This window comes from Ctenocephalides felis, unplaced genomic scaffold (assembly GCF_003426905.1).
Source record: "Ctenocephalides felis isolate EL2017-DRISC unplaced genomic scaffold, ASM342690v1 CF-g0.4_SCAFFOLD_00395, whole genome shotgun sequence".
NCBI lineage: Eukaryota > Metazoa > Arthropoda > Insecta > Siphonaptera > Pulicidae > Ctenocephalides > Ctenocephalides felis.
Window position 1 is genome coordinate 9,679 of NW_020536549.1, and position 14,298 is coordinate 23,976.

General features: G+C 31.5%; 1 protein-coding gene across 1 annotated transcript; it reads right to left on the bottom strand.

Annotated features, from left to right (window-relative positions):
* Positions 1–2,716: 2,716 nt before the first annotated feature.
* Positions 2,717–3,826, bottom strand: LOC113364281. Its single transcript, XM_026606773.1, has one exon. It carries the CDS (start codon positions 3,824–3,826, stop codon positions 2,717–2,719), a length of 1,110 nt encoding a protein of 369 aa, XP_026462558.1.
* Positions 3,827–14,298: the final 10,472 nt, after the last annotated feature.

A 14,298-nucleotide genomic window follows, 5' to 3' on the forward strand; every position in this document is an offset into this window, starting at 1 on the left:
ATAGATGTTAAATAGGAGAGGGCTCAGAATCGAACCTTGTGGGATGCCCGTATATGATGTCCTTGGCCCTATTAGACGATTCTTATTTCTCACGTAAATTTTTCTATTGGATAGCAGTGACATTATAATAATAATAATATTGTCTTGTAATTATGTAGCTTCTTTTTGAGAATATTATGATCAACATGATCATATGCCTTTTCAATATCTGCCGTAACTAGTAGCACTTCTTTTTTATATGACAATGCACTATATAGATCTACCAGTAGCTCGCTCAACAAGTCGATTGTACCTTTTCCTCTCCTAAATCCGAATTGATATTTATTTAATATACCCTTTTCTCTATGTACCATTCTAATCTTTTTTTTAAAATGCTTTCAAAGATTTTCGTGAGACAAGGAAGAAGCATTATTGGTCGATAGGACTTATGATCACTTGGATTTTTTTGCGGTTTTAATATTGGCACTAGCACCGCAATTTTCCAATCTTCCGGGATCCAACTTGAATTTAATATAAAGTTGAACATTTCAACTATTATACATTTGAATGCTTTGGGGCATTCTTTAATCATAATGTATGTGATGTTATCAAATCCTGGAGAGCTGTTTCTTTTGTCTTTTAGTGCCAGTTCTAGCTCCTCATAATCAATGCGTCCTTCGATTTCATGAATTGCGTAGTCATCACTTGTTTCTTCTGCTTGGTCTTGGGAGTATTGTACGGGACCAGGTACAAAGTCAGGCGTATGGATCTTCAAAATTGTCTCACAGAAATTGTCACTCATTTGCTGAATTGGGGACTCGCCATTATTTTTATTATTTAATCTTTTTACAATGTTCCATAATTTATTAATGTTTGTATTTCTATTGATGGAATTCACGAATTCAAGCCATTTTTCTCTTTTTTTTTTTTGTTTTAAATAGTTTTCTAGTCTGTGCTGTGATTTTTTGGAGCTCCAGGTAATTTTTGAAGTTGAATTGAGCTTTTAGTCTTTAAATGCTATTCTTCTTTTTCTAACTTGAATTTCGCATTCATTATCCCACCATAAAGCCGGTTTATTGTATCCGATCTTGGTAATTTATACTGTTTAATGTGCTTAGTGGCTGCATTATTTATTGTTTCTTGAATAAAATTATACATATTTTCAGAATCATTTGGAATGTATGATGTCTCTAAAGTCTCTTCGATATCTAATCTATACTCATTCCAATTTGCCTCCTTAGTCATCCATTTTCTGCCTGGATACCATCCCACTCTCGTATTACATTTGAATTGCATCTTTATTAAGATAGGCAAATAGTCAGAGCCTACATTATCTGGTATTACGCTCCAATGAAGTCTATCATGAACAGAAGGCGAACAGAAAGTCAGGTCGATGGCGGCTGATTTCTTCCTAGGCGTTTGTGCTGTCGTATGCGTTCCGTCATTCAGCATTAACAGATTAAGGCTATCCACAATATTGTAAATAATAGCTCTTCCTCTGTCAATTATTTCATTACCCCAAGCTAAATGTTTGCTATTGAAATCTCCTGTTACAATTATTCTGACAGGAATCTGTTCGATGATATTTTTGATTAAATATAGATCCTTTGTTAAAGAATTACAGCACAGTAAATTATATGGAGACAACCCTTTCCATATATGTGAAACCATCCCTGATGAAGGATTGAGTGAGTGTGGGAAAGTCCGCAAGTGGATTGAGTCGGAGATTGTCCCTCAGGGGCGTCAGTCGAAAGTTTCCGTTCTTAAGCGTATATGAGTTGAAGGGATGAGCGCGGTGTAGTGCGCATCAAATTAATGTTTATGATAATGTAAGTTAAAATAATGTTATGGGGGGCAGCGTATCGAAAGCTGTCCCCAAACCGAAAGTTTTTTTTTTTTTATTTATTTATTAACTGGCCTCGACTCCTTAGTCATCCAGCCATTACAAATTACAATACAAATATAAATATAAACTAAGTAGAAAATTAAAATTAAAAATCACAATACCAATGAAGAATAGTTACAATAAACAAACCTAAAAACATCCTACTCTATAGCCTTATATTAGATTCATTTACAAAGTCTATCAGTATTCTGTACAAATCAATGTTATTACTACTAATGATGAACCTAGCATTTATAGGAAATGTCACATTCCGCTGTTGAAGCTTTTTAAACAGAATTATTCGTTGCCTTTCATACAATGGGCAACTCCACAATATGTGATCTATTGTGTCCAGTACAGTGCTGCACGAACAGAACGGGTCTTGTTTGATCCCAATCCTAAATAGATGGACATTGTTCTTCGTGTGCGCCAATCTTAATCTGCATATTGTAGATATCTCTCTTCTATTCCAGTTAAATTTTTCAAACCATGTATTTCTGGACACTATCGGTTTACACGGTCGGAATAATATTCCTTTTGACGCTGATTCGAGATCAAATATTTTTTGCCAATGCAACATCCCCATTTTTGTGATCTTTCGTTTCAGATCCACGGCAGGAGCTTTTTTAATTAAAGTGGCTGAGTTTTGTGCCTCTTTGGCCAGGCTATCCGCGATCTCATTCCCGGTGATATTGTGATGGCCTCATATCCATACTAATTCGATCTTGTAGTTATTGTTGTTTAGCTTTTCTATTTTTTGTAAACAGTCGAATATTAATGGATTGCCATAATCTTTAGGCATATTTAAGGCATGCAGTGAGGACATGCTATCAGAAAGAATCATTGCCTTCTTTAATTTATGCCTTCCTTAATTGATGCATTGTTGATAGCCGTCAATTCTGCAGTAAATATTGATGCCCAATCTGGGAGTTTAATTTGAAGCTGTATATCCTGGCTTGGTATGTATACAGCACAGCCAACGCCGTCATCAGTTTTTGAGCCGTCCGTATAGATTTGTATATACTTTTCCCATCTAGTGTTCAATAAGGCGTGCAATTCCAGATTGATTATTTTCTTATCCATATTCTTTCCAATGACTAATTCGTCTGATAGGTGTATATATTTTTTGGGAATCGTTGCTTTCCAAGTCACTGTGTAGTAGGCCAATCTGTTGCTTATTATTATGTTATCTTCTAAAGACTTTAATGAATGAAAACCAGCAACTAGCGGAGGGATCGGTTTATTAAACCAGTACCTATTATTGAAATGCCAAACTGCCAGTGCCTCTAGCTGATCTTGAATCCATGAATGATCAAAATTGACTTTTTTGATCAAGAATCTATTCGTTAGTACTTGTTTTCTTATATCTAAGGGAGCTTCCCCGGCTTCAGCTAATAAAGAGTTAGTGGGGGTTGATTTTAAAGATCCCAGACATGTTCTTATAGCTGCAAATTGCGCTCTACTCAACTTTTTATGTAAGCCTGCGGACAATCCTCCGTAAATTTGACAGCCATAGTCAAAATGGGGTCTAATGATAGCTTTATATAAAGAAAGACATGCATTTGGGTGTGTACCCCAGCTGGTGTTACATACTCTTTTGAGTAAATTAATCCCTTTCTCGCATTTGAATAATATCTCGCTTATGTGCTTGTTGAAATTTAATTTTTTATCAAAAGTCACACCCAGGATTTTAATGTTTTCTAATATTTCGATTCTTATCGTATCAATAACTATTACATGCATATTTTTGGGAAATCTATGCCTGGTAAAAATTATGCTTTTGGTCTTCCTCGGTTTCAAAACAAGTCTATTATTCCGCATCCATTCCAAATCTTTTGATATGGCATTAGCCATTTCTGCTCTGCAATGCTCTACTGAGTGAGAAACTGTGTACATAATCAGATCGTCCGCATATTGTAGCTTTTTGACTCTTGTCCCTTCTGACGATATAAAGTCTGCCATATAGATGTTAAATAGGAGAGGGCTCAGAATCGAACCTTGTGGGATGCCCGTATATGATGTCCTTGGCCCTATTAGACGATTCTTATTTCTCACGTAAATTTTTCTATTGGATAGCAGTGACATTATAATAATAATAATATTGTCTTGTAATTATGTAGCTTCTTTTTGAGAATATTATGATCAACATGATCATATGCCTTTTCAATATCTGCCGTAACTAGTAGCACTTCTTTTTTATATGACAATGCACTATATAGATCTACCAGTAGCTCGCTCAACAAGTCGATTGTACCTTTTCCTCTCCTAAATCCGAATTGATATTTATTTAATATACCCTTTTTCTCTATGTACCATTCTAATCTTTTTTTTAAAATGCTTTCAAAGATTTTCGTGAGACAAGGAAGAAGCATTATTGGTCGATAGGACTTATGATCACTTGGATTTTTTTGCGGTTTTAATATTGGCACTAGCACCGCAATTTTCCAATCTTCCGGGATCCAACTTGAATTTAATATAAAGTTGAACATTTCAACTATTATACATTTGAATGCTTTGGGGCATTCTTTAATCATAATGTATGTGATGTTATCAAATCCTGGAGAGCTGTTTCTTTTGTCTTTTAGTGCCAGTTCTAGCTCCTCATAATCAATGCGTCCTTCGATTTCATGAATTGCGTAGTCATCACTTGTTTCTTCTGCTTGGTCTTGGGAGTATTGTACGGGACCAGGTACAAAGTCAGGCGTATGGATCTTCAAAATTGTCTCACAGAAATTGTCACTCATTTGCTGAATTGGGGACTCGCCATTATTTTTATTATTTAATCTTTTTACAATGTTCCATAATTTATTAATGTTTGTATTTCTATTGATGGAATTCACGAATTCAAGCCATTTTTCTCTTTTTTTTGTTTTAAATAGTTTTCTAGTCTGTGCTGTGATTTTTTGGAGCTCCAGGTAATTTTTGAAGTTGAATTGAGCTTTTAGTCTTTTAAATGCTATTCTTCTTTTTCTAACTTGAATTTCGCATTCATTATCCCACCATAAAGCCGGTTTATTGTATCCGATCTTGGTAATTTATACTGTTTAATGTGCTTAGTGGCTGCATTATTTATTGTTTCTTGAATAAAATTATACATATTTTCAGAATCATTTGGAATGTATGATGTCTCTAAAGTCTCTTCGATATCTAATCTATACTCATTCCAATTTGCCTCCTTAGTCATCCATTTTCTGCCTGGATACCATCCCACTCTCGTATTACATTTGAATTGCATCTTTATTAAGATAGGCAAATAGTCAGAGCCTACATTATCTGGTATTACGCTCCAATGAAGTCTATCATGAACAGAAGGCGAACAGAAAGTCAGGTCGATGGCGGCTGATTTCTTCCTAGGCGTTTGTGCTGTCGTATGCGTTCCGTCATTCAGCATTAACAGATTAAGGCTATCCACAATATTGTAAATAATAGCTCTTCCTCTGTCAATTATTTCATTACCCCAAGCTAAATGTTTGCTATTGAAATCTCCTGTTACAATTATTCTGACAGGAATCTGTTCGATGATATTTTTGATTAAATATAGATCCTTTGTTGCCTGTGGTGCGCAATAAATTGAAACCAAACAGAACGGAGTAGCCGATTTAATTATTACCGCGGTCATTTGCATGTCTCGGTTACTTAGTGAATGTGCGAATTCTTCGCATGGAATGTTATTTTTGATCAATATGGCCGAACCACCGTAGCCGTCCTGTCTGTCCTGTCGAAATATGTTATACCATTTGAATTTAACTAATTGGCCCTGTTTCAGCCATGTTTCAGTAAGAGCTGCCATATGAATTTTCTTATGAAACGTAAGATTTCCGATGCTTTCCTTATTTGCTCTTAAAGATCTACAATTTAATTGTAAAATATTTATATTATCTAAAAAATTTATATAAAAAAATAAACACATACCTAGAAGAAAATCTGGTAAACACTAACATTATGAATGTAGCTTTACGAAACACAATATTTAATTATAAGGTAAGGTTAACATGGCGTGGAGCAAAATTTATATACACAGATGGAGCCAAAATAGGGAATTTAGCAGGATGTGCAGCTTTTGAACCAACAAGCAATACAGTCAAATACATCAAGTTGCCAGAATTGACTTCTATCTTTACTGCTGAACTTATAGGCATCAAAAACGCAATAAAAATTATTGAAGATAATCATATAGAAAACTGTGTCATTCTAACCGACTCTCGGAGTGCAATAGAGGCGCTAGGAAAAATAGACAGTAAGACAAATAACATTATTTTGGAAATACTGGAGGCTATAGAAAAGTTAGAAAACAGGAAATATAAAATAAACATTGTGTGGATGTAGGCACATGCAGGTATTAAGAACAACGAAGCTGTAGACAAATTTGCAAAACAGGCTTGTCAATTCGGGGAGGAAGGACATAAAATCCCAGCTTCGGACCTAAGACAGAAACTGAAGCAAATCCACTACATCAATGGCAACTCAATTATACAAAGTTTCTAGAGAAAAAAGGACAGAAGTATGGATCAATAAACCCGAAAGTATCTACAAAACCTTGGTTTAAAAAAATAAAACAAACTAGAAAATATATTACAAATATATGTAGGATACGACTAGGTCACGGGAGGTATCGACAGCACCTAAATAAAATTAATATTATCAATTCCCCAGCATGTATATGTGGGTATGAGGAAGAATCCCTTAATCACATTTTTTTTTTTGAATGTCCCCGATTTCAGTCTGCAAGGGAAAAATTTTACGCTGCAAGCTGCAAAAAGAGAAAATTGAGTTTCCTACTAGCGTTCATCAAAAACTTCTAATTAGTTCTGAAAGCATACATAATATTATTAATCAATTTCTTATGGAGAGTAGTTTAGAAATTTAATTTATAAATTCAACATCATATTGTATTGTATATTCAAAGTTTATGTATATTGATTAGTATTTAAAGATTTTTGTATATAGATCTCTCTGTAAACTAAGTGGTGGCAATATGATTCATATCAGATGCCATTATAATAAATAAATAAAAAATAAATAAAATAAAATAAACCCCATTAGTTTGTGTATATTTTGTCAATACAATCAAACTGGAAGATTTATACACTTTATCGTATAACACAACATAATATAATCCATCCAAGTATTCTTTGGTCTTTCGACTTATTGATTACGTTTCAAGTTTTTCACATTTTTTTTGGATTCTGGATTTTGTGTATAATTGTAAATAATACTACTGAGCTTATACAAAATTTTCAAACTTTTGCGAGGAGAGATAGAAAATAAATTAAGTATTTCTTTTTTTACCTGCTTTTTGAAAAGTTTAAAGTGACATTCGGTGAATTAAAGTAAATATAAAGTATATATGTAGAGCAGGGCGAGGCACAAAGGTCCAATTTGACTTTGAGCAAATATAAACTATATTGTGAAAACCCTAAAATTATATCACAACAAATTACACATATCAAACGAACAATTATCTGAGTTCAGTAAACTGCCTTCTACTTCATCATTGTAGAAATGTGCTTTTTGATGTCGTTCAAAAATTTGTTATCTAGACTTTTTTACCCTATAGGCGGGGTAACTTGAAACGGGCAGGTGGCAAAAAGATTTAAAGCCTTATTATAGTTTTAAAGGTATTTTACAAAATAATTACATTTTTAACTAATGCTTAAAAACTACCAATGGAAGAAAATATTTTATTATGGATTCTCATAGATTACCGTTTATCTCCCCCATTTCAAAGATTACCGTTTTCAAATCAAGGTTGTAGCTGGCTATACATCTTTTTCCTCTACTTTCAAATATTGTTGTTAAACAATGCTTAACTTTACTGATTTTTGACATATCAGTGGTGGACCTTTTTAATCCTGGACCTTCATATGTTACTATCTATTCTGCAATAAATTCTGGGAAATTATAACTAGAAAAATGTTATTCGACAAAATGTCCATTTGATACCAAATTTAGGTTCTGAATTTAAATACCATAAATAAAAAAAATATAACTTAGAAAATGTTTTATAAATACCAATGAGTATATAATTATACAAATGAGATCTTTCAGAGCACCGTGTTTGAGAAAAATATGCCAAAAAGTGCATTTTCATATTAACATATCAAAAAAGTAATTATAAGCAATTAAGCTTATAAACTAGATCTAGTTATAATCTAGTTTATAAGCTTAATTGCCTAAATTGTAATTGCGTCTACATAGGTGAAACCAGTCAAAACTTGCACAAAAGAACATCACAACACAAAAACAACTCTAAAAATAAGAACCAGAATAAAACACAATTAACGGATCACATTAATCAGCTCAAACATAACATTGATTTTTTTAATATCACGATCCTTCATTTCGAAAATAATTTATTTAAAAGACGATTTAGCGAAGGTTGCCTAATATCTATACACAAGGAGACGGCCATAAATTTAATGACTGACAACAATTCGCTCTGCAATGACTAAAAAATAATCCTCGACCATTTTCAAAACACCACCATATCTGAATGAAGCGTGTATTTTCATTATTTGATTATTTTACAAAAAACATATATTTGCCTGTGTTTTTTACACTTTCGCAAAATTTGTAAACACAATTTATTCAGTATTTAGACGTCAGTCAATTTGTACACACTAGAATGTAACCAAAAAATTGTCAAAAAAATAATTAGTTTAAATGTTTCAGTTATTAATAGCTTGGTTTATCACAGTGTAATAGTGTAGTGTATTTTTGTTCAATTAATTTTACTCGATGAAGACCGAAACGTATGGATAAATAAAGTATTTAAAAACTACTTTAGTTTTTTTTTTACTTGGTGTTACTGCCCGATTCTAAATAACTCATCAAAATATATATCAACACGAAACTCACATATTTCAAAATATTATATATATATATATATATATATATATATATATATATATATATATAATGTAAAATAATAATATTACTATTACGATTCTTTGCCTTATTTTACATAAGAAAAAAAATGGTAATATCAAAAAATTTGCTGAATCTGTATTTAACTTTTTGAACCCCTTCTTTAAACAAAATTCTGCTCTGTTAGTACATGACTCTTATTATAATATCATCATTTTTTTAACTTTCTGTAGGGTGAGTCGAAAATGAAAATTTTTATATATCTTTAATGTTTCAGAGTTTTCTGAACATTTTGGCATACCTTAGAAAAAATGGATCTATGTGTAGTGTGTGTGTGTGCGGATACAAATTTCGGGACGATTTTGGGAACACGGTTCAATCGATTTCAATTATTGAGATTGCTGTTGATAAGGAGGCGTGCTGATTAGTTTTTGGCGATGGCAGGTCTAGCCGTTCCGAAGATACGGGGCAAAAAGTGCCAAAAACGGTAACTCTGTTTTTAAGAGAACGGAGTTCCGATTTTAATAATTCAAAAAACATTTTACTTATATTGACAAAATGAAGAACTGATCAAATTTTTACGAAGGCAGGTCTAGCGGTTTCGTAAATCTAGTAATCTAGTAAAAAGCTGCCATATGAATTTTCTTATGAAACATAAGATTTCCGATGCTTTCCTTATTTGCTCTTAAAGATCTACAATTTAATTGTAAAATATTTATATTATCCATCTTTGGTTGGTATTTCTTATAATTATATTTTTCACTATCTTCTAACTTTCGTTAGAATTGACTACACTTATTTTATTGTGTATTTCATCTTTATTACGATTATCTATACCTGTTTTATTATTTTGGTTTAAGTAATTCATAATGGTATGTGTATCCCATTTTAACTTATATATAATTGCATCTATCTCGTTACATTCTTTATTTCTCTCACATTCTATTTTTTCTCGAAATTTATTTGTCAATTCTATAAAATTATTTAATTGTCGTTTATTTTCTTCCTTTTTATTGGTCTTATTACTGTTTAGGCTTAGTTGTTCTTGGTTTCTTTTTTCAGGTTTTTCAGTTATCTGGTCTCTGTTAAATCGATTGATCGGCCTCAAGTATTCTGTTCGACGTTTATACATAATATTTCTTGGTTTATTTATTAACATTAATCTGCCTTTATCAATGTTAATTTCTTGTTCATCTAAACTATTCAATAATTCATATTTATTTTTATGCCTGTGTGAATCCATTTCGGTATTGCCATTTAGTCTCGGAAACGATGAATTAAACCCCGGATTGTACGGGTTGATCTTAGCAGCCTCAGCATATCCCTTTTTCCACATCCTGTTTTTAGCTTCAAGATAAGATATGTTATGTAGTGCCATTATTTCTTTATTTACTTTGAAGAATTTACATTCTTTGTCGTTTGCTTGATGATTTACATGGCATACTGCACATATAAAGTCTGACACGATATGGCAATTTTCATGAGAGTGTTCTTCTGAACAATATCGGCATCTTATCTTGCTTTTGCATTGATTTTTTATATGTCCATAACGACAGCATTTGTGGCATTGCGTTACAGATTGAATGTAATGACTGACAGCACACCTAACCGAATACTTTGAGACGTATTCTGGCAGATAGTTACCCCTGAACACTATTTTTACCATTTGTGATTTCATATTTATTTTTTCTAAGTTTCTTTTTTTAATGCATTTGACATCTAATATTTTGATATCCGATCTAATAACATCCATGATTTCTTGCTCATCCATGTCGGGTTCAACGTTAAAAATAATGCCGGTTCTGTATAATTTATGTCTTGAGATGTACGTTCGTGTGTTAAATTTTTCCAAAATTTTCTCTTCGATTAATTTATTAGCATAAAAGTAGTCTTTAAATACTAATTTGATTTTGTTTCTCCCGATCTTTGAGATGTCTATGATATTTTTGCTTATGTTAAGCGATTGTTTGAATATCAATCTGCCTAAAGCTAGATTGTGAAATCTGCCAATGCTTTCGTTAGTTGATTCCGCAAAAACCGTGTACGGTCCTTCATCATATGGTTCATAATAATTAATTTCTTCGTTTATTTTATTATTTCTAGTGTTATCTTCATTTGTCATATTACTTTCTTCATCCATCATTTCTATCCAACTTTTACTTTTTTCAGTGCTGCTGAAACCTGGGTTATCCTCCATATTTTCATTTAATGTTGTTACTTTGTCTTGTTTAGAATACAATTTTATCAATTTCTTGATTAATTCTTCAGGTATATTAACCGTTTTTAAACTAGCTTTATTCTTGGTTCTTTTATTGTTTTTTTGCAACATAACTTTATTGTCATCACCATTTGTATTATATAAATTCACTTGATTTATCGATGTATTATTATCACTCCGCGAGTTATTTTCCACATTGCTCGGCAAAACTGTTGTATTTAACAATTCACTGTCGCTTTCTTCCGAAAAATCACTCTCCATTACCTCATCATTATTGATAACATGAATCGATTTACCTATTTGGATACCTGTTTCAACCTCCGTGCTATTGTTTTCCTTATTTATAACTGCAGGTATTGATGCCCCGCCGGGTTCAAACGGTTTATACTCTATTATTCAACATTACTTAAGTAACTCTTTTATTGTAATTACTAGTCGCTTCGATCCGTTCAGTTCGGTTGCTCGAGCTCGAATGAAACCGAAAGTTAATGATTATTGAAAATCGTGAATAGTGTGTGAAGTGAAGTTACAAAAAAGTTTAGATTTAAGTTGTAGGGTTTAGATTGATATTAGAATAAGTATGTAAATATAAAATATTGTTTAGTTAAGTCACGAACAAAAGCCTCTCATTACTAGTAGTTGTAAATTTAAATAGTCTTTCAGCAATACGCGATAAACGATTTAACTAACTAATAATAAAATGATTTATTACAAAAGAATTATAAATAACACTTAGAACAAGGGGTGTTATCTCCGAGTAAACGCGCGTAGTTTTGTTCTTGAGTAGTGTCAATTTTTAAAAACAGATGGCTCATGTGTACTCAATTTCAACTGCAAATTTTTCGTGGTTCGTGCAAGTAGCTGTCAAGTATTTGATCGATGTACGAATAACCTAATTTCGTGAACTCGTGTTGTTTCTAATTAATTAATTGTGTGAATTAAAGTGAAATTTGATATGGCAAAGTGTTTTTATAGTACCGAAAAAAGTGTCAAGTGCGGGTTGACACTTTTTTCGGTACTATAAAATACCAACACCAGTTCCTGCAAAGGTATTTTTTTATAATAATTGCAGCAAAAATTATATATAATCAAATATGATATTACAACATGTTATTATATTGAATAGGTGTTTTGGGGGTACCTGCAAATTGCTGCAAAATGTACGAACAAGGCGCAGGAGTACTTTTCACACCCAAGGAATGCATGACACTTTCAAAATTTCATTCCAGGAGATAGGATAAGAAGTATTCATAAACAATGCAATAATTTAAGGAATAAATTGTAACAGAGTATTAAATGTTCTAAGACGTGTTCAAATTTAAAAGGAACAAAAATTACAGCCGAGGACATATTTCTTGCTTTAAGTCTGTACAAATAGTCTTCAAAGGCCTACTATTTTTGGGGACAAATATTTATTTTGTCATGTCCTCAAACATTGAGATAGTTGCATTCAGAGATACAATTGTATAGCGGTATTAATAAGTGTCTATTTGAAACATTAGGTTCAGTTATTTCTCTTAAAAAGTATTAGTAGCGAATACTGTGTTTTGATGTTTGATGAAATATTATTATTTTCAGAATTGTTATATGATTGGATTGAATCTCATATTGTTGATGTTGCAAAACAGTTATTTAGTGTTGGTTTAAATGTTCATAATCGTAAGTTTATTGTTATGTTTATTAAGATTATCTATTACATTAGCAAATGTAAATACTTATAAAGCAAGTCTATACCATTCATAATATTTTAAAGTATTTTCATTGAAGATTTGTATTATAATATTCTTCAAATAATACTTGAGCGGGCCAGCGGTGGCGATATCGGTTAGAACGTGGGCTTGCAGCAACTAGTCCCAGGTTTGCTGGTTCGATGCTCGCTACCGGCATCAGGCAGCTTTGATGTTAAATTTCCACTTCGGGTTATAGATCACAATATAATTCCAAATAGAAATCGTCCTTCGTGGACATAGCTGCAGCATCCAATCATACGTTAACTATTAGACGTAAGAGCTAATATCAAAAATATCCCACACATAAGAGAATGGTAAATCGATGAATTGCCTCTCATGAAATAAGTAGTCATAAGTCCTTATCCAACATCTTATAGAACATATGAGAGTTCTGATTGCTGTTCAAACAATAAATAAAAAAATACTTGAGCAACATCCCAATATAATGTTTGAATTCAAGATATATTTGTTACCGACCTTGGGAATCAAAAATATTGCTTTTATTTTTCAATTCATAAACAATTGTATGTGCATAAAACATTATTCTGTTCATTGTAAATACTTTGTTGATCTTTTATGGCAAATTCAATGATAATGTTTTCATTATGAAACATGGTTAATTGTAATGTTATAAAATACTCATACAGAAACTTTTCAAAGGTTTCGTTAAATGCAACTTTACTATTAAATCATTAGATAGCAAAATAACTATTAAATGCAGAATTAATAAAGAATAATGTCACGTAAATGAGTTTTAATACTAGGAATTTGGACTTCTCTCAATTTTGATAACAATGTATATACATTTTATGTTTTTAGGACTTTTTTGTTTGTGAAGTATTTGTACTTTGTAACAAATTATCTGTTGTTTTTAACCTTTCAAATTTTTTGTATTATTTGTCATTCCTTCTAAATTTGTCATTTTATCGCGTGCTTCTGTGCTGTTAGTTTCTTCTTAGTTTTTAAGATTTTAATATATTAATATTAGTCATTAAGTAATTAATATTAGTCAGTTATTTCTGCTTAGTTTAGTTAAATACTTCTGTGGTTTTCTCCACTTAGATCTTTAGTTTTTGAGATATTATTTATGCGTAATTATGGAATTATAATACTTATAATTATGTATAATAATTATTATATTTTCAAACATTCCATAACTGTAATTATAATTGTTAATATAAACATCACTTTAATTGTTTTTTAAACATAAGGTAAAAGACCCAGTTATTGACCCTGGCCCAGTTTCTGACCTTTTCAACTTTTTTTGGAATTAATTAAAAAACTATACATTTAATGTGAAAATAATTTTTTTCTTAATTGACAGTAATTTATTCTATGCCTCATTAATGTCAATTAAAAAAATATAAAAAATATTAACTAAATAAAAAAAAAAATTTAAATCAAAAGTGACTGTGGAAGCCATTTTTTAGCTTTAGTCTAAACAGTTTATGTAAGGAGCTACGACAATTGAGTTCGTGCACTAATTATGATGTAAGTACGAAAATCTAACTAAAAATATACAAATAAGTCAATAATTAATTAAAATTTATTTTAAAATATTTATAAAACATATTAAATTTAGTTTTATTACTGAAATTTGAGGGTCAATAACTAGGCTC